We start from the raw sequence: 21030 nt of genomic DNA on the forward strand, positions 1-21030 counted from the left end.
CTCCCGGACCCCTATCAAGAAGAGGGTGGAGTTTCAAAAGCTCATGCTCTGGCATACCGGCAACAACAAAACAGGACAATCTCATGCAATGAAAATGTCACAAATTGTAAGTAGCGGTGTTCTTTAGCCTTACATGTTCAGTCATCTGTCATCTGACTGTACTGTGCATAATAAATACATATTTATGAATTATGCTGATGGTGAGCATGGCAGGATAAAAATAACAACATAGCTCTGGTCTCCTGGTGCCTTCACGTGCTATCAGAAAATTATGAGCTTGTTGCATTCAAGGGAGACTTCAAAGGGCGTTCATGTGCAATTTTTACCTAGGAAACTTGTATTTAAGATAATCCCGATAGCACATGATTATAATGACAGGCAGCATTAATGAAAACAGGCAGAGACAATTGTAGTTTTAGCACATTTGCCATACAGGGTGCCAACAAGCTCTTCCAGAAAGGCAATTTGGAAGGACTCACAATATATGACATGTGATAGTCTGGATCTGAAGTTTGCACACAAAGTGTATTGACCCATCTTTTAGAATCAAACTTTTTGAAAATTCTGCTTTGAAAAGCCCCTTGTTTGTGAAGTAGTCAAAAATGATTAGCGCAAACGTATAATACTAGCAACTTTCTTCAGGACATTTCCTTCGAAAATTAATTCAGCCATGATGTCCTCTGTGAGTCTATGGTAATGCCTCTTTGGTGCAGGCATTGTACAACTCCAGCTGCTAAAGTGAGGATACAGAAATGACGAACTCTGTGCTTCTCACTCAGGGCTGTGTCTATGCTAATAAGGCAGATTGTCAAAAAAAAACTACATAAGGTCACAATGAGATTGACTATGACTTTGTGATAAGAGTTTAGATTACTTCTTATTAATCTTATGAATCTTTCCCAACAGTCCTTGATTACCAATCAAGTAGGCATAAAAGTCTTTGCAAGACATATGTTTAAAGTTTTATTGTGTACACAGAAGCCCCTGCTATGTTACCATCCTTCTATTTTATAAGCATTTTGGGATATCGCATACAAAAAATGATGGATGGACCCCAAGAAGACCATGATGCGCATACAATCTAAAAATGCACATAATAAAAAAAACTTACGCGCTCAGCTAAGTCAAATAAATGTATTATGCGACATTATGCGAAACTTGCGCATTAAGTACAATGGAAACACTTTTACAGAATAAATTCCTTGATGCGCATCAAAAAATGTGACTTTGCAAACCGATCTTGTTGCACAGCATCTGAAATGCTTGGTCATTTTGTAATGCCTGAGCAAAGTCTGTAGTGAAAGTGGTTTGATATCCCTACCAGAAGCATCTCACACGATTGCATTCACAAACACCAGGAATCTGAATGCAAGAAAACACGATGGTATGATGGATAATATATCATTTATCATATAAATTTCATATTATATATGAAAATGATTATATACTTTGGCTTCTACTGCAGCAACTTCCATTTTTTTTTTATTGATATTTATCGTCAGTTTGTCAGGAAGTGACAGTTTTGTTCTCTTTGACTCACTGGATGGAAACACTGCTTTATTTGCAAATGTTTTATAAGATATTCCAAATTTGCGCAAAAAAAACAAAGCAAAAAACGTTTTAACGATTTGTTTGTTATTAGCCTATTCTATTGTTAAGGGCCACACGTTGAATGTAAAAAAAATGTATTACTTAACATATTAAAGTTCAATAACATTTGTTGTGAATGCATCTGTCAAGTATTTAGCCCCCCCAAACAACCCCCCCTCCCCCGTCCTCTTTTTTGAAAACTAAAATATGGTCAACCTGTCAAGGAGAATGACACTTATGTTAATCTTAGCATTTTTGTCACATTGCTCAGTAATAGAAAAATTAATAGATATTTTCAAAGTTTGCTTCCATATTTCTTCATAGTCAGTTACAGTTGTGTCCTTTAATGAGGAAAAACGTTCCTACAGCTACTCCCAAAAGTCCAAGAGTCACACCTTGTCATGACTTCGGTCTGATTTGCCCAGTTTTGTTGTTTTTGTCCTGTGTCTGCGTGCCCTGTTGTCTTCATGCTGATCTGTTGTTTTGACAGCTCTCCATGTGCTCTGCTGTCAGTGTGGCGTTTTTCCCCTCCCACTCGTTACCTTATCTTCTATTGTGTTCTCTGTCACACCTGTTGCCACTTATCCCTCATTAGCTTTCCCCTATATTAGATCCTCTTGTGCTCAGTCTTTTGTCAGACCGTTGTTGTATGTTTGAGCCAACGCTTCGCTCTTGACCTTCTCTTGTTTGTCTAGTCTTGCTGTATCGTGTATTTAGACTCCAAGTACTGCTTTGTTTTATTTATTTTGTTTTGTTCAGTTGTTTCTCATTCTGCCAGACATTTTTGTTCTTCTCCCTGCCCTGACTATCTTTATGTCAGTTGAGACTTGGATGTATCGCTCCAGCCCCTCTCAGCAATCTCAACGCTCTCTCCTGGAGAATTGGTGAGATTTCGACGCTGCGTCACTGTCAACGCTCTGGGCAGAGTGACTTCCACGCTGCGTCACAAGCGACGCTAGGACCTTGTTTTGGACATTCTCTCTCTTTTGTTTGTTTTCTTTTTCCCCTTGCGCTCAGTGAGAGCAGAAATAAACTTTTCTGTTACCTGCAACTGAATCCGTGTTATTGCCTGACAGAACGGTCTGACCAAAGATGGATTCAGCAGGTGCAGACCAAGTCCGAACTGCAGTAAGTCAACAGGGAATTCTTCTGGGACAGCATTCCAGTCAGTTAACTGCCACTTCAAGGGAGGTTGAGTGCCTGACAGCTCAAGTAGCGGATCTCAATCAACAGATACATGAACTCCAGCGGGAAGCTTTGGCCAGCAGGTCAGTTGCTACTTTTAGCCATGCTCCATCTCATGCTGAGCCTGAACCCCATGCCAACAATCCGCCACCCTATGACGGGGATCCCAACTCCTGCCGGGCCTTCTTGTCCCAGTGCTCTCTTGTCTTCGCACTCCAGCCTCGCCGTTATGTTACAGAGGAGTCCCAGGTAGCATTTGTTATCACCCTCTTGAAAGGAAGGGCCCGTGACTGGGCAACGGCTGTGTGGGATGCTCGAGCTTCATTTTGTGCAACATTCAAGGACTTCCGAGCTGAGATGATAAAGCTATTTGACCGCTCTGCTCAGGGCGATGAGGCAGCCTCCCAGTTGGCACGGTTGAGTCAGGGCAGACATTCTGTTACCGACTACTCAATCCAGTTCAGAACTCTTGCGGCCGCCTGTGACTGGAACGAGGCGGCTTTACGTGCAAGGTTTCGGGAGGGGTTGAATGATGACATCCTGGATGAGATCGTCACTCACGACCTGCCTCATGATTTCGACACCCTTGTGGAGCTGGCGCTTCGTGTGGAGGGGCGTCTTCAACGTCGACGCCAGCGGTGGACAACTCAATCTTCCTGGATGGTGGAGGAGGGTGTCTCCGGTGCTGCTTCCTGTTCCTCGTCTCCTTCAGTGGACCCTGAGCCTATGCAAGTGGGGCGTCTTCGACTCACCCCTAAGGAGAAGCAGGATCGTTTGACTCGAGGCCTGTGCCTCTACTGTGGGAAGCCAGGCCATCGAGCTATCCGGTGTCCTTTAAAAGCCGGAGCCCATCAGTAACCCGGGGGATCCTGGTGGGCACTACTCCTTGTCATGACTCCCCCATCTCACATACACTGTTAAAGGTCTCTGTTCAGTATGAAGACACTGTCCATTCCTGTTCTGCTCTGATCGACTCGGGCGCCGAAGGCAACTTCCTGGATGTCTCTGTTGCGGCGTTGTGGGGTATTCCTGCCATTCCACTTTCCTCTCCTATCTCTGTCCGCTCCCTCAATGGTCTCCTCATTTCTTCCATTACCCACACCACACCTTCCATAAGTCTTATTGTTTCTGGCAATCACCGTGAGGTGATCGAGCTGTACCTCCTAAATTCCCCGGGCGCTCCCGTTGTTCTTGGACACCCGTGGCTGGTGCAGCACAACCCTCACGTGGATTGGTCTGGTAATTCTGTGTTCTCTTGGAGCCAGTCTTGTCTTGCGTCATGTTTGGGTGCTGCCTTGTCTCCTGTCTCTGTGTCTTCTGTTTTTCAGGTTGAGGAGGTCGATCTCACCGGAGTCCCGGAGGAGTACCGTGATCTTTGTCGGGTCTTCAGTAGGTCCCGGGCCACATCCTTACCTCCTCATCGACCGTATGACTGTGCCATCGATCTCCTCCCAGGCACTTCTCCGCCCAAGGGTCGTCTGTATTCCCTATCTGGTCCTGAGAGAGAGGCCATGGACAAGTATATTCAGGAATCCTTAAATGCCGGCCTCATCCGTTCCTCTTCCTCACCCGCTGGGGCTGGGTTCTTCTTCGTTAAGAAGAAGGATGGCTCCCTGCGACCCTGCATTGACTACCGGGGTCTTAATGACATCACCATAAAGAACAGGTATCCTCTGCCTCTGATGTCATCAGCCTTTGAATTGCTGCAGGGAGCCAGGGTCTTTACCAAGCTAGACCTCCGCAATGCCTACCATTTAGTCCGCATACGCGAGGGGGATGAGTGGAAGACAGCATTTAACACCCCAACGGGACACTTTGAATACCGGGTTCTACCCTTTGGGCTCACCAACGCCCCAGCTGTCTTCCAGGCCCTGGTGAACGACGTGTTGAGAGACATGGTGAACAGATTTGTCTTTGTGTACCTTGATGATATTCTCATCTTCTCTCCCTCCTTGCAGGTACACACTCAACATGTCCGTCAGGTGCTCCAACGGCTGCTGGAGAACCAGCTTTACGTCAAGGCGGAGAAGTGCGTGTTCCATGCTAAGTCTGTTTCGTTCTTGGGGCATATAATCTCAACGGAGGGGATCAAAGCCGATCCTGCTAAGGTAAGGGCCGTGGCTGAGTGGCCAACCCCTGACTCTCGGAAGGCGCTGCAGCGGTTCTTGGGGTTCGCCAACTTCTATAGGCGATTCATCCGGAACTTTAGCCTGGTTGCTGCACCCTTAACAGCACTCACCTCACCTAAGGTACCGTTCAGATGGAATGCCCAGGCTCAGGAGGCCTTTGATGATCTTAAGTCCCGTTTCATTTCTGCTCCTGTTCTTTGTCTTCCAGATCCTGAACGGCAATTCATTGTTGAGGTGGATGCCTCCGATGTCGGGGTAGGCGCGGTCCTGTCCCAGCGGTTCCCCAGAGATGGGAAGGTGCACCCTTGTGCCTTCTTTTCTCACCGTTTGAGCCCTGCCGAGCGAAATTATGACATAGGTAACAGGGAGCTGCTGGCAGTCAGGCTGGCTCTGGGGGAGTGGCGCCACTGGTTGGAGGGAGCAGCGCAGCCCTTCTTGGTCTGGACGGACCACAAGAATTTGGAGTACGTCCGTTCGGCCAAGAGGTTGAATGCTCGCCAGGCCCGCTGGGCACTCTTCTTTGGCCGGTTTAACTTCTCCCTCTCGTATCGGCCAGGCTCCAAAAATGTCAAGCCTGATGCCCTTTCTCGTTTGTTCGAGGATCCTGGGGAGGAGGCGGCCCCTAAAGCCATTCTCTCGAGGGAGATGGTGGTGGGGTCCCTTTCCTGGGATGTCGAGCGGCGGGTGGGGGAGGCCGTGCGGAGGGAGGAAGTTCCAAGGGGGTGTCCAGGGGGTCGATTGTTTGTGCCGGCTGCGCTGCGCCCTGAGGTCCTTCGGTGGGGGCATGAGTCCAGAGTAGCCTGTCATCCTGGGGTTCGGAGGTCGCTGGCTGCCATCCGTCAGCGATTTTGGTGGCCATCCATGGCCCAAGATGTCAGGCAGTTCGTGTTGGCTTGCTCAGTGTGCGCTCAAAATAAGACGTCTAACCAGTCTCCTGTTGGTCTGTTACAGCCTTTACCCATTCCCTCTCGTCCATGGTCACACCTGGCCCTTGATTTCGTCACTGGTCTTCCCCCGTCGAGAGGTAACACCGTGATTCTGACGGTGGTGGACCGTTTCTCCAAGGCGGCCCATTTTATTCCCTTACCTAAACTCCCTTCCGCCAAGGAGACAGCGCAGGTGGTGGTGGACCATGTCTTCCGGATCCATGGTCTTCCGGTTGATGTGGTCTCCGACAGAGGACCACAATTTGTCTCCCGGTTTTGGAAAGAATTCTGTAGACAGATCGGGGCCTCAACGAGTTTGTCTTCAGGTTTTCACCCTCAGACCAACGGGCAGGCTGAGCGAGCCAACCAGGATCTCGAGCGAGCTCTCCGCTGCCTAGCATCACATAGTCCGAGCTCCTGGAGTCAGCAGCTACCGTGGGTCGAATATTCCCACAACTCCCTTCCGGTGGCGTCTACGGGTATGTCTCCTTTTCAATGTTCTGTGGGTTATCAACCTCCCCTTTTTCCTGCACAGGAACCCGAAGCCGCGGTCCCGTCTGCCTTGGCCTTTGTCCGTCGGTGTCGACGCACCTGGAGAAGGGCTGAGGAGGCCTTGGCCCGGGCTTCCAGACGGACCAAGAAGGCGGCTGACCGTCACCGGACTCCGGCTCCCCAGTATGTTTGCGGTCAGAAAGTATGGCTATCCACCAAGGACCTGCCTCTCCGGGTGCCTTCTCGGAAGCTGGCACCCAGGTTCGTTGGGCCATATCGCATCACCAAGGTCCTGAGTCCGGTGGCAGTACAGCTCAAGCTTCCTCACACTCTTGGTCGGGTTCACCCTATTTTTCATGTGTCCAGGGTCAAGCCTGTGTTTAGGTCTACTCTTAATCCTGTTGTTTCTTCCCCTAAACCCCCCCTCCCTCGTCTAGTGGATGGCTCCCCAGTTTATACTGTGAGAAAGCTTTTGGACGTTAGACGCCGTGGTCGGGGTTTCCAGTATCTGGTGGACTGGGAGGGCTATGGCCCTGATGAGAGGAGTTGGATTCCGGCTCGGGACATTCTGGACCAGACTCTGATTGAGGACTTCCGTCGGCGACGAGGTGAGCCCCTCCCGGTTGCGCCTGGTGGCGCTCCTGGGGGGGGGGGGTACTGTCATGACTTCGGTCTGATTTGCCCAGTTTTGTTGTTTTTGTCCTGTGTCTGCGTGCCCTGTTGTCTTCATGCTGATCTGTTGTTTTGACAGCTCTCCATGTGCTCTGCTGTCAGTGTGGCGTTTTTCCCCTCCCACTCGTTACCTTATCTTCTATTGTGTTCTCTGTCACACCTGTTGCCACTTATCCCTCATTAGCTTTCCCCTATATTAGATCCTCTTGTGCTCAGTCTTTTGTCAGACCGTTGTTGTATGTTTGAGCCAACGCTTCGCTCTTGACCTTCTCTTGTTTGTCTAGTCTTGCTGTATCGTGTATTTAGACTCCAAGTACTGCTTTGTTTTATTTATTTTGTTTTGTTCAGTTGTTTCTCATTCTGCCAGACATTTTTGTTCTTCTCCCTGCCCTGACTATCTTTATGTCAGTTGAGACTTGGATGTATCGCTCCAGCCCCTCTCAGCAATCTCAACGCTCTCTCCTGGAGAATTGGTGAGATTTCGACGCTGCGTCACTGTCAACGCTCTGGGCAGAGTGACTTCCACGCTGCGTCACAAGCGACGCTAGGACCTTGTTTTGGACATTCTCTCTCTTTTGTTTGTTTTTCTTTTTCCCCTTGCGCTCAGTGAGAGCAGAAATAAACTTTTCTGTTACCTGCAACTGAATCCGTGTTATTGCCTGACACACCTACTCCACAGAACACAGCTGGACCAACACTTGGGAGGGCAACATCAACATCTGAAAAATACATACATAGGATAAAAACAGGTTATTTTTTGTAGCAGAAAAAAAAAGGTTGTACTGTATGGTGGCCGAGAGAGCTCAAATGAAGAAAACAGATGCAAATAGAAAAAACACCAGCAAATAAAGAAAACATCTTCATTAGTTTGACAACACATGCGCTGCAAAAGTTCACAACACATGCAAATACAAAAATGTGCTATTATTTTGTGTAAAAAATATTATTAGTAAATTATTAATAATAAATAATCTTTTTTAAATAATTTATTTGATTTTATGTCTCAAATCCCAGTCAGTTATTCACTGCAGAAAGAGAAACTATAAACTCAGTGATGAGAACTCTACTTTAACATGTTCTGATAACACTATTTAACCTTAATGTATTCTTAATATTTCTCTTGTGGCCCATACATAGTAAAAAAAAAAAAAAAATGAGAAAAGGTGTAGGTGTTAAACATGTTGTTGTTTTTAAATGAGGAGTTAGCTAATCTTATTACAGTGTATCGTTTATGTGTGATGCTCTATAAATTATTACAGCGCAAATTAATATATTAATTTAATTCTAAAAGTAGCCTCATCATCATCATCATTCAGATCATTGCAGAGGGGGGCTTGAGATCGCCGGGCCTGGTATGTGCTATTTGCAGCGTGTTTCTGTATTTACTTGTGTTGTGAGTATTTGTAGCATGTGTATATTTGTTACAGATCCCTTGTTCCCCTGGACTCCATTTCCCAGTATCCTCCTGTTTCCACACCTGCACTCACTTCCCTCGTCAGCTCCTCATCAACACTCATCACCTGCACCTGGACTCTATTGTTAGCACTCCCTTTATATTGCACTCACTCCCTTCACTCCTCGTCCGTCTTGAATGTTGTATAACGTGTATGTTTGGTTCTCCTTGCCTTCTATGTATTAAATACTACGTGTAATTGTGGAAATCCGTATCTGCCTCTTCTCTACACCAGCATACCATAACAGAAAGACGGACCAAAGAAGTTGGATTTTCACAAGAAAAAAAAAATGGAGACTTTCCCCAGCTCCCTGGATCCAGCTCCTCCAACACCTCTCACCCTGACAGCCAGCGATCGCCTTATCGGGCTCCTGCAGGTAGGTCGTTCGCTGGAGAGGTATGTGGAGGAGTTCGTTGAGATCGCTTATTTGTCTGACTGGCCTGAAGCAGTTTTGATCTCCCTGTTTTTGGATGGATTGGATGATGACACTATCCGTTTTGATGAACCTGTTTTTTGTTTCTCCTTAAGTGAAACTATCAATTTAATTTTGTGGTTAAATGGCTCCAAATTCTTTGTAGATGAGGTTCAGGATGAGTGTTGTCGTCCAGTCCATCCAGAAACACGGTTGGCCGGGCCAGTCAGTCAACCTCCGTCTTCCTCCGCATACCCCTCCAGCAAACTCCCTGCCTGCCCCATGCTGGACCCACATTCCTCTACTGGGCCCAGTAAGCGGAGGAGGAGGAAGAAAGCGGCTCCAGTGCCTCCAGAGCCCGCTCCAGTGTCTCCAGAGCCCGCTCCAGTGTCTCCAGAGCCCGCTCCAGTGTCTCCAGAGCCCGCTCCAGTGTCTCCAGAGCCCGCTCCAGTGTCTCCAGAGCCCGCTCCAGTGTCTCCAGAGCCCGCTCCAGTGTCTCCAGAGCCCGCTTCAGTATCTCCAGAGCCCGCTCCAGTATCTCCAGAGCTCGCTCCAGTATCTCCAGAGCCCGCTCCAGTCCCCACAGAGCCAGCTCCAGTGCCTGTGGGGATTCTAATTGTATTTGAGGGGATGAACTGGCCCTCACCAGTCTCCGCCGAGCCAAGTTCTCCAGTCTCCTCCGAGCCAAGTTCTCCAGTCTCCTCCGAGCCAAGTTCTCCAGTCTCCTCCGAGCCAAGTTCTCCAGTCTCCTCCGAGCCAAGTTCTCCAGTCTCCTCCGAGCCAAGTTCTCCAGTCTCCTCCGAGCCAAGTTCTCCAGTCTCCTCCGAGCCAAGTTCTCCAGTCTCCTCCGAGCCAAGTTCTCCAGTCTCCTCCGAGCAAAGTTCTCCAGTCTCCGTCGAGCCAAGTTCTCCAGTCTCCGCCTCCGAGCAAGCAGCGCCAGTCTCCGCCTCCGAGCAAGCAGCGCCAGTCTCCGCCTCCGAGCAAGCAGCGCCAGTCTCCGCCTCCGAGCAAGCAGCGCCAGTCTCCGCCTCCGAGCAAGCAGCGCCAGTCTCCGCCTCCGAGCAAGCAGCGCCAGTCTCCGCCTCCGAGCAAGCAGCGCCTCCAGTCTCCGCCTCCGAGCAAGCAGCGCCTCCAGTCTCAGCCGCCGAGCAAGCAGCGCCTCCAGTCTCAGCCGCCGAGCAAGCAGCGCCTCCAGTCTCAGCCGCCGAGCAAGCAGCGCCTCCAGTCTCAGCCGCCGAGCAAGCAGCGCCTCCAGTCTCAGCCGCCGAGCAAGCAGCGCCTCCAGTCTCAGCCGCCGAGCAAGCAGCGCCTCCAGTCTCAGCCGCCGAGCAAGCAGCGCCTCCAGTCTCAGCCGCCGAGCAAGCAGCGCCTCCAGTCTCAGCCGCCGAGCAAGCAGCATCTCCAGTCTCAGCCGCCGAGCAAGCAGCATCTCCAGTCTCAGCCGCCGCCGAGACCTCAGCTCCAGTCTCAGCCGCCGCCGAGCCAGCCGCTCCAGCCGCCGCCGAGCCAGCCCCTATTATGAACTTTGTGGTTGAAACAACATACAGCCCTAAGACTGTTTACCCTCCCTGCCTCCCTCTCCCACCTCCATCCATTTGTGTTTGTACTGAACCTCCACCTCAAGCCCCCTCGCCCAGATCTCCACCTCGGACCTCTGGGCGATTACCTACACCCTGGCTCCAACCTCCCTCTGCTCCACCGTTGCCCATCAGTCCTCCAGCCTCACAAGTCTCCATCCTGCCCCCGTTCACACCTTGGTCCCTCGTCAGCCTGCCTTCCCCTCTGGACTGCACTCCTCCGTCTCCGCTCCGTCCCTCCGTCCCTCGCTTCCAGTTGGCTTCCTCACTCCCCCTAGTGTTCACTTTGTTGTCTGTCGTCTGTGTTCAACTGCGGCCTTCTGGAGCCCCGGCTGCGCTTCGGTCGGCGGAGCCGCTGGTTCCGCCATCTCCCGCCGGTCCTTCAGCGCCGCCTGGGCACAACGGCATGAAGCCTTCGGTCCCTGACCCGCCATGGCGGCCTGCTGCACCTGACCCGCCATGTCTGCCCGCTGCACCTGACCCGCCATGTCTGCCCGCTGCATGGCTGCCCGCTGCACCTGACCCGCCATGGCTGCCCGCTGCACCTGACCCGCCATGGCTGCCTTCAGCCCCTGACCCGCCATGGCTGCCTTCAGCCCCTGACCCGCCATGGCTGCCTTCAGCCCCTGACCCGCCATGGTTGCCTTCAGTCCCTGACCCGCCATGGCTTTTGAACCTGCCCTGGAGACCTCCACTCCAGTCTACTCCTCCCCCTGCACCGGCATGAGGTCTCCAGGGCGCCCGCCCCCCTCCCGGTTGTTACATCTACGGCGCGAGGACGCGCCTACCGGGAGGGGGAGGTACTGTTACAGATCCCTTGTTCCCCTGGACTCCATTTCCCAGTATCCTCCTGTTTCCACACCTGCACTCACTTCCCTCGTCAGCTCCTCATCAACACTCATCACCTGCACCTGGACTCTATTGTTAGCACTCCCTTTATATTGCACTCACTCCCTTCACTCCTCGTCCGTCTTGAATGTTGTATAACGTGTATGTTTGGTTCTCCTTGCCTTCTATGTATTAAATACTACGTGTAATTGTGGAAATCCGTATCTGCCTCTTCTCTACACCAGCATACCATAACAATATTGTTGTGAACTTTTACACCGCTTTTTTTGTATTTGCATGTGTTGTGAGTATTTACAACGCGTTTCTGTATTTGGTTGTGTTGTGAACTTTTGCAGCACATTTCTGTATTTGGTTGTGTTGTGGACTTTTGCAGCACATTTCTGATTTTGGTTGTGTTGTGAACTTTTGCAGCGCATGTCTGTATTTGCATGTGTTGTGAACTTTCCATCGCGTTTCTGTATTTGCATGTGTTGTGAACCTTTGCAGCAAATGTGTTGTCAAACTGTGAAGATGTTATCTTTATTTGCTGGTGTTTTTTTCTATTTGCATGTGTTTTCTTCAGTTGCAGCGCGTTGAGCTCTCTCGGCCACCGTAGCACTGTTTAATTTTCATTCTATTTGAAAATCAAACTCACCCCATATTTTGGTCTGAGGTTGCCCTTGGAGGGCTTTGTGGTTCACCGTGCAGCTGTAAATGTCTCCTTCAGCAGGTGTAAACTTGAGAGTGGAAAAGATGTTGAAGCTATTGTCTGTCCTTGGACGGTACTGACTTAAACTCATGCCCTCTGTCACATTAACATTATTCTTAGTCCATGAGATGTTGACAGATGGAGGATAGAAGCCGGTCACATGACAGATAAGGGTGTTCTGAACACCCAGCTGCACATCATCCTTTGGATAGATTGAAGTCTGGGGTGCATCTAGATCTAAACACAGATAACATTATTTGTTAATTTTTTTAGTTCAGTCAAGTAAGCAAATATATCTTATTATGCATTATATAAACTTTTGAGGCACAAGTTTGTGAATTTCTGATGCAAATTTAGCATGGGGAACGTGTCCCTCATGTGGATATCCCCAATAGCATTGAGTGAGATAGTGATTTTCCGCAGAAATTTGATGTTCAGTTAGCTCCTGTGCAACACTGAAACATGAAAAGATGTGGCTGATAATACCGAATGGCTTGTGTAGTGAACAGCACATTCTAGGGCCCAGTTTATGGCCGGGCCCCTCTCTGTCGTAACAGCGGACAAAGGTTTGCTACATATTGATTGTATCTTGGTGGCCTAACACAAACAAACTGTCCAACGCCATCAGATAAAGATGTAAGGACAACATACAGACCTCTCTTAGAGGGCAAGAAGAAGACCTCTTGTACCAAGCCTGACAAGGACAGGACTTCTCATTGGTCCTCATTGGCCCTTCACCCATCTAGAGACTACTTCCTAAGGTTGGCCACAGACCCACCATAAAAATTCCTCGGGACCTTAGCAGCAATGGGTGAAACAAAGAGAGATCACAAAGATCCATCCAAATCCATTCAAAACTATGTTTGAAAACCTTAGAACTGATGCAAACTACACATCCATTTCATACTTATTCACAGAAATAAGTATTCTCATTGACAGCTATTTGTAGTGCAACATCTGATACAAATTCAGCTGTTAATGTACAAGTGAATGACAGTTCAATCTTTTTCCATCATGTTTAGTCTCTATTTGTTTAGAATATTGCCAAAGGTATTCTGGTGGTGGTTTGGAAAGTGAGAAATGCATTGGTAAACTTTAAAGACACTGTAAAGACTTCCAACTTTGTGCTTTATGCAAATGAGTTCCACAGGAGAAAGAAGGGTGGGTCACACTCTGTGTGTCCCCTCTGATGCCAGCAGCCAATCACAGCACTCGAATGGAGAAGTGCCAAAATGCAATCTCCTCCTCATCGGAAAGGGATAAAGGTACCCTTTCAACAGACACTCCTTGTTCTGAGTCTCCCATTGGGTGAGACATAACAGATATTGTTCTGAGTCCTGGCTTGCGAAGCTGAGACACAACAGATACACGGTTCTGAGTCTGTCCTGCACGAGGATAGACATTAACAGACACCGTTCTGAGTCTGTCCTGCACAGGGATAGACATTAACAGATACAACACCGTTCTGAGCCTCTGGTTCATCCGGAGAGACAACAAAAGGTCCTACGACCTGAGTCTACAGCTTGTGAGGCAACAACAGAGATGACCACATTCTAAGCCTCCAGCTTGTGAGGAAAGAGACATCAACAAACACTACGTCCAGATTTTCCGTCCAGTGAGACAGTGATGACATCTGCAACAAGGTTAAGCTCAGGAGAGCAAACCTTCACTCCAAGGTACCTTCGTCTGCGTGTTCCAGATTGTTAAGGACCTTCTGCACCTACACCAGGGCCTCATCTGCGTGTTCCAGATTTTAGGACCCTTTGGTGCTCCAGGAGATCAGCATCCCACAGAGCTTCGTGTTCAAGACTGTTGAAACAGATTCTGGCTCCTCTCCCCACTGCATTGTCACCCAGCACAACCAGTGGAAGACGTCACCGTCATCGGACTCAACCAAGTGGAACGTAAATATCACTTAACCAAACCTCTTTCCAGAGACCTTGGTATTGTTGTATATTATCAGTATATAGTTTCCTAATTCCTATTAGATTCAATATAGCTGATGTTAGTCAATAACAAATAATCTCTTGTTTATTTGTTTGGTGCATAATAAGGTTCTCCACCTTATTATTTTCAGAGAAACAGTTTATCTTTCCATAAGATAACGTAACTCTTCCATAGCCACACCCAACTTAATCACTTGTATTCTATGTATCTTATGCACTTTATTCCTTCATCATTCATGGTATTCATTTAGTAGTTGTGTTAGTTATTCTTGTTTATCTTTTTGTTAATAACATTTATTTTATTACACTTGTGTCTTCCTTGTGCTGATAATACAGAAGAGGTTCTACAAGTTAGCAATATCACCAATCTTTCAGATAAATCAGCTGACCACTTTACATTAATTCTAAATGAATGAAAGCCCCTGTTGGGAGTGTTCTCATACTGCCAAGGTAAAAGACCTTGACTGGTGCCCTGAACTAGGGAAAAAGGGGGAATTGGTCATCTGATGTACTCATAACCACACCTTAAGAGACGTGTGATCCAAAAATCACAACGTCAGCGGTGACGTGAGTACCAATCCCTATTTTACTTCGCGTCCTTGGATGGACAAAGTAAAAATGACTACACTTGGATGTTGTGATTAATGTCATTTTCCTATAGGTAAACATGGGTCAGTTGATTTGAGATCTGCCAGAACCAACACTATTCTTGATTATTGTAGAATATTATTACAGTTTAAAGTAAATGTTCTCTTTGAATATACTTTAAAATGTAATTTATTCCTGTGATATTCCTTTTTATTTGTTTGTTGTTGTTTTTTTCTGATACATTTTTTCAGGATTCTTTTATGAATAGAAATACAGTTTGAAAGGTCAAAAATATTTTGTAGTCTTCTAATATTTTTTATAATTTTAATGGAGCCAGGGTGCCAGAGGACTGAAGTGGAACCAGTGGGAATGAGGACCGAGGTGAAGCTGGAGGGAAGGCCGAGACGAGGGAATGGAGTTATGGAGGGCAGCAGATATCTCATAAATATCTACAGAGGCCAGTTGTGGGAGTGTGGGTGGGGCTTTCCTCCTTGCCAGATCACACACCTGCTCTGACTCTTGTGGGGCTTGGGCCCCAGGCCGATAGTTGGCTACTTGGCTTAGTCCTCTTTACTTCTGGCGCTGACTCGTGCATCTTGGTAAGCTTGAGCTCTCCATCTGTGGTGGGCTCTGGCATTCACTCCGTGCAAGGCATGGGATAATAATAATAATAATAATAATAAAACGCACAGACAGCTGTCCAGGAAGTTAATGCAGCATGCTTAATGTAAAAATCCACAGGTGTGGCTCTCGAGGGACTGCTCCATGTTTAGTTTATCCCTATACTGGGACTAAATGCCAGTGTCAATGCCAAGCAATGGTATTTGGACAAAATAAAGACTATTAACAACATAGATCCATATGACTTGGTAGCCCAAGTATAGATTACAGACTTACAGACTATCTTGTTTTTGTACACATTTTGCATGAGTTTAAATGTTATAAACTGAAATGAATCTGTTTTGAATTCACTTAAAGTGAGTAATGGCACTATTGTTTTCTATAGAGCTATTTTTAATATAGTTGACACAGTTTACCCAGTTTTGAACTGAACTGAAGCGACAAGCGAATTGACTGTATAATGACACTATTGTCTTCTACTGTATTCAGTACTATTGTATTGAATTTGAATTTGTCAAATATCTGATTTATTAGAACACATTCTGCTTTCTGTTACTTCTTAGAAACAACTTAATCCATCATTGCTGTTTCTAACATGATGTTTTCAAATTAGTGATAGTGACAGTGAGGTTTGGACAATTTTTTTGAAATAGCATCTAAAGTTTAAACATTTAAAAGTTCATAGCACATTCTCATGACTTACCTATTTCTAGTGGTAGACTCTTGAACGTATCAATAAATCGTGGCAAGTCACGTTTGCATCCTACTATTGCATCAGCACCAATTGCATAAATTCCGGGAAATGTTATATTTCCCACAAAATCAGGTAATGTAGGTACTCCTCTCTTCTGTTTAAAGTCGACATGCCCCACCTCTTCTTCATCATATCCAATGTAATACTCTTCTTCTATATCAGAGCATGCAGCGTATTCGAAAGCTTCATGTTCAGCTGAAAAAAGATTGAGCATCATAAAACATAAATACAATAAGCTTAATTTTTGAGGTTAACAATTTAGTTATTTATTGCTGATGTCAATCGATAGAGATTTTCCATATCCATATTGCAATGTAAATATTGTGCAGCTTTCAAGGCTGAAATACTACAATAACAGGATGTTATTTAAAAGTTAGCCCTCTGGTATTGTTCATTTGGGGGTCACACTGACCAAACACCTGAAATATAACATAGATCCATATGACTTGGATGTAGGCTAGGTGAAAGGTTTAGGGGGAAGACGGGGGAAGATTCTTTTAAACTATAACCTATTTAGATATAAGTTTAAAACATGTACAGGATGTGAGCAGTCGTGCCCTAAGGGTTAGAGAGTCAGACTGGTAACCTGAAGGTTGCGGGTTCGATTTTCAATAACGGCAGGAAATGACTGAGGTGCCCTTGAGCAAGGCACCTAACCCCCAATCGATCCCTGGGCGCCACAGCAAAATGGCTGCCCACTGCTCCGTGTGTGTCCATGGTTTGCGGCTTGTGTGTTCACTACTTCTAATGTGTGTGCCCTTGGATGGCTTAAATGCAGAGGACAAATTCTAAGTATGGGTTACCATACTTGTCTTTAACTTTCACTATTTTTGAATGATTGTCAGCCAATGTTGTTATTATAGGAAATAAAAAAGAAACGTTTGTTAAACATCTTTTCAGCATTTTGTGTTGTTATTTTGGTCAAGAATAGGACATCAGTTTGATTAGAATATTTTACCTGTTTTTGACATCACTGTTTGATGTCAGTTTGATGTCTTTTCAACATCAATTGCTCACTGGGTTCATTGTTAGTTCTAAAGTGATTTTTTAGAATTAGTAACGGAGGCTTGGGCTGAACTGTTAAACAGTCAACATGAGACTTGACAGAGCAAGAGAATCTGTGGGAGTGATTGTGTCAGGCATGTGTCACTTTGCTTACAGCTGATTAGTCCAATTTCAGTTTGAGGTCTCTTACATACCCTGAACATACCCTGCCCTGGAGCAGGTTAACCGCAGAACATAAGTTAGTATGGTGATGAACACTGCTCAAAGCCAAGCCAAATTCACACCTAAAACCCAGGGTTGGCACAAACTAAAATGAAACATACCTAGTTTCATAGCTGTCCACCTAAACCGGCTTCATGGTATAGGCCCAGAGTTTGGTCTTGTGCTCCCTGTCTCCCTCTGCTGGACAGGTAATGGTTTGACAGTGTCTCGTTTAGTTCCTTGATTGCCCTCATGCATAAATAGCCCTGTGTTTTCTTTTGTGTTTGTGGTTGTCGTTGACACATAGCCTGGCTTCTGTTGTTCCTTGTTTCTAGTGGTTTTCATTGTAAAGACAGTTTCCTCTGTACGTCTATGCACGAATATGGAAAAACTTGTTACATTATTGTGTGAACGATAACTAAAGTAACTAATTACACATTTTTATTTTGTATTTAAAGTAATCATGAACTGAAAATTCTTATTTTGTTATGGAATATTGCAGTATTTATTAGGAATGATTTAGCTGTGCACATCTTTTTTTTATTTTTATTTATTTCTCCCTCATAATCTAATCAAAATATCTCCCTCTCACACTCTCTTCTCTTCTCTTCTCTTCTCTTCTCTTCTCTTCTCTTCTCTTCTCTTCTCTTCTCTTCTCTTCTCTTCTGGACTAAATCAAGTCCCTCCAAAATGTTCTTGTTTGAGAAGCTGTTCCACTTGACCGCAATACTAGGGAAGAAAAGACTATCACAATTTCAGTTTTAATGCAGACTTTAAAGCAGACCATCAGTTATGCTATTAAAAGTGTTGTGTTCTTATGTCACGTGGCAGATAGTGTGCATGCTCTTTCTTTCTCTCCCTCTGTCTCACACACAAATGTGCATACACAGAGTGAGTCCGCATGTGCCTCTGTGTCATGTACAGTGCAGATAATAGTTGAAAAATAAAAGTTTAGTTGTTAGGAACTCAGCCATGAAGTGGTAGGCCACGTAAAATCACAGAGCGGGGTCAACGCATACTGAGGCACACAGTGCGCAGAAGTCATTAAATTCCGAGTCAATAGCTATTGTTGAGCTACTGTCATCAGTCAATAGCTACAGCCCTCCAAACTTTGTGTGGCCTTCAGATTAGCTCAAGAACAGTGCGTAGAGAGCTATATGGAATGGGTTTCCATGGCCGAGCAGCTGCATTCAAGCCTTACATCTTACGTCGGATGCACTGGTGTAAAGCACACTGCCACTGGACTCTAGAGCAGTAGAGATGTGTTCTCTGGAGTGATGAATCACGCTTCTCTGTCTGGAAAATCTGGGTTTGGTGGTTGCCAAGAGAGCGGTACTTGCCTGTCTGCATTGTGCCAAGTGTAAAATTTGGTGGAGGGAGAACTATGGTGTGGGGTTGTTATTCAGGGGTTGAGCTTGGCCTCTTAGTTCCAGTGAAAGGAACTCTTAATGCTTCAGTATACCAAGACATTTTGGACAATTTCATTCTCCCAACTTTGTGGGAACAGTTTGGTGATGACTGGCCTGTACAGAGTCCTGACCTCAACCTGATAGAACACCTTTCGGATGAATTAGAGCAGAGACTGTGAGTCAGGCCTTCTCATCCAACATCAGTGCCTGACCTCACAAATGCACTTCTAGAAAAATGGTCAAAGATTCCCATAAACACACTCCTAAACCTTGTGGAAAGCCTTCCCACAAGAGTTGAGGCTGTTATAGCTGCAAAGGGTGGGCCAACTCCATATTAAACCCTACGGATTAAGAATGGGATGTCCTTAAAGTTCATGTGCACGTAAAGGCAGGCGTCCCAAAACTTTTGGCAATATAGTGTATATGTACTTATATGTACATTAGAATATTATGTTACATCTAATGTTGTTAAATTAATGTTTATTGCATTTTTAAAATTACATGTGTGTTACCATGATGGTGTTTAGTGTTTGTGTGAATGACACTGTGTGCACCTTCTATATATTTCTATATATTAGTATTGTCCTTCTCAGCATGTGGAAAAGCTGCTTGTGATGAATTTTGATTCATAATGTGACTCTCATCACCACTGTGTTTGGTGGTTTTCAGTGTATTAAAAATGTACAAAACAGATATTAGTACTTCAATAGGTTGGTAAATTAACATTATATCACTTAATGAAATATGTTTTTTTATATATATACTGTACATTTAAGTTAAATCTGTAAAACCTTAAATGTTGCTACCATATTTTTTACGGTAAATTTCTGGCAACCACAGCTGCTATATATATATATATATATATATATATATATATATATTTATATATATATATATATATATATATATATATATATATATTTTTTTTTACCATAAATTTAACAGAATTATTTATTTATTTTACAGTGTGTATAATAAAGTAATGAGCCATACTTATTACAATATAAACCTTATATTATATGGTTTTAAACTGTAAAATAGACAGTAGACTAAATTCTGTCCTGTAAAACCAAAAATGTTGCTACAGTATATTTTATGGTAAAGTTCTAGCAATGCAGATTTTTTTATTTATTTTTTTTTTTTTTACCATAACTTTTACAGGATTTTTTTTTTTTTTTTTTTTTACAGTTTGTTTATTTACTGTTAAAATTTCTTATTAGCACCTCTAAAGGTGATATAAACACATTACTACATTGCTTATGAATTAATTTGGATTGATGTGAAGTTGGTTTTGCTGATTAAGTCAAATGTTCTCATTACATAGTTCTCAGACATTTTGTACTGAGTTTTAAAATTTACTTGTCGGTAATACCAAAGCAATAAAAAAAAACAAAAAAAAAAAAACAAGTCTACTGATTACTTTACACAATATTTAAACAATTGCTGTGTATCAGAAACATTTATTGAAACATTCGACCCTAATAAAAGCACAAAAACAGGTTTTCAATGAACGATAGGTGTTACAAATGATTTTACAAATTTGCTATTTTTTATGAATATAGTACCTAAGCAATTTAAAAACTTCAACTTACATTCAGCACTAGTTGAAAGAACAATGGTTAGGGTGAAAATGATTATATACAGCTCCATCTTGATAGATGAGTGTTGAACAGTCATCTGAGAAATGTTTAACTGAGGTCAAACAAGCAGGTATTTTTTCCTCTGTTAGTGCTTTTGCATCATCCACTCAGAGTTTGACTAACACAGTGACATCACTGTATCTAGGAGGAACAGAAGTTTCCTCTTTCATAATCTTATCTAACAAAACCGCAGTAACAAAATGTTGTTTAACTACAAAAAAAAATCTGAGGAACTTTGGATTAGAAATATAAATCATTAAAAAAAAAAACTTTCAGTAACAATTTACTCCGATATGCACAATAGTATGAAGGCTGTACTATACAAGGTATGTGAGTGTTCACTATTGACAATTTTTTGTATGCATGGCATACCCGGAGGATCTTCTATGTCAAAAAAAGAAATACAATAGAGAACACTACTGATTCTACAATACAATGGCCTCATTAATGAAACACGAGCCAAACAAATTTTTAGTGTACAGTAAATCGCTTGTAAAGCTGCTCTGGCATAAATTTGGATTAATGAAAGTGTTCATGTTTTTAAAATGTTAGTACAAAAAAAAATGGTGAACTAGGTAATGGACCTCATAGGGAGACCTCAGTATTTTTTTTCACCCTACATTTCAGACTTTAAATATAACTCTGAGTCCTGCCACTTGCAAAAGTTCTCAGATAATACTGCAATTGAGGTGTGTATTAGGAATGGTCAGGAGGGGGAATACAAGAGCTTAGTGAAGGAATTTGTGACTTGGCTAATCTATATCTGAACACCTTCAAGACCAAAGAGGTGGTGGTGGACCACACTCACAACCAATATCAATGAGGGGGTCAGTGTTAAGATGAGTACCTATATATAAATACCTGGGACTGTTGCATGATGATAGACTTGACT

The 21030-nt window shown here is 44.7% G+C and overlaps 1 protein-coding gene across 1 annotated transcript; it reads right to left on the reverse strand.

Annotated features, from left to right (window-relative positions):
- Positions 1-1901: 1901 nt before the first annotated feature.
- Positions 1902-20210, reverse strand: LOC137027244 (HLA class II histocompatibility antigen, DP alpha 1 chain-like). The gene is made up of 5 exons (XM_067395203.1): positions 20091-20210; positions 15833-16078; positions 11921-12211; positions 7663-7713; positions 1902-1985 (listed from the first exon to the last, which is right to left on the reverse strand). The coding sequence occupies exons 1-5, from the start codon at positions 20173-20175 to the stop codon at positions 1915-1917; spliced, it is 744 nt and encodes a 247-aa protein (XP_067251304.1). The 5' UTR covers positions 20176-20210; the 3' UTR covers positions 1902-1914.
- Between the last annotated feature and the right edge of the window lie 820 nt (positions 20211-21030).

This window comes from Chanodichthys erythropterus, chromosome 9, assembly GCF_024489055.1.
Source record: "Chanodichthys erythropterus isolate Z2021 chromosome 9, ASM2448905v1, whole genome shotgun sequence".
NCBI classification, from domain to species: Eukaryota; Metazoa; Chordata; class Actinopteri; order Cypriniformes; family Xenocyprididae; genus Chanodichthys; species Chanodichthys erythropterus.

Coding starts and splice junctions, on each gene's coding strand:
- LOC137027244 (XM_067395203.1), bottom strand. CDS start 20,175: ATGACTGTTCAACACTCATCTATCAAGATGGAGCTGTATATAATCATT. Junction 12,212..15,832: donor GAGTCTACCACTAGAAATAG/GTAAGTCATGAG, acceptor ATCTGTGTTTAG/ATCTAGATGCACCCCAGACT. Junction 7,714..11,920: donor ACCTCAGACCAAAATATGGG/GTGAGTTTGATT, acceptor TGTATTTTTCAG/ATGTTGATGTTGCCCTCCCA.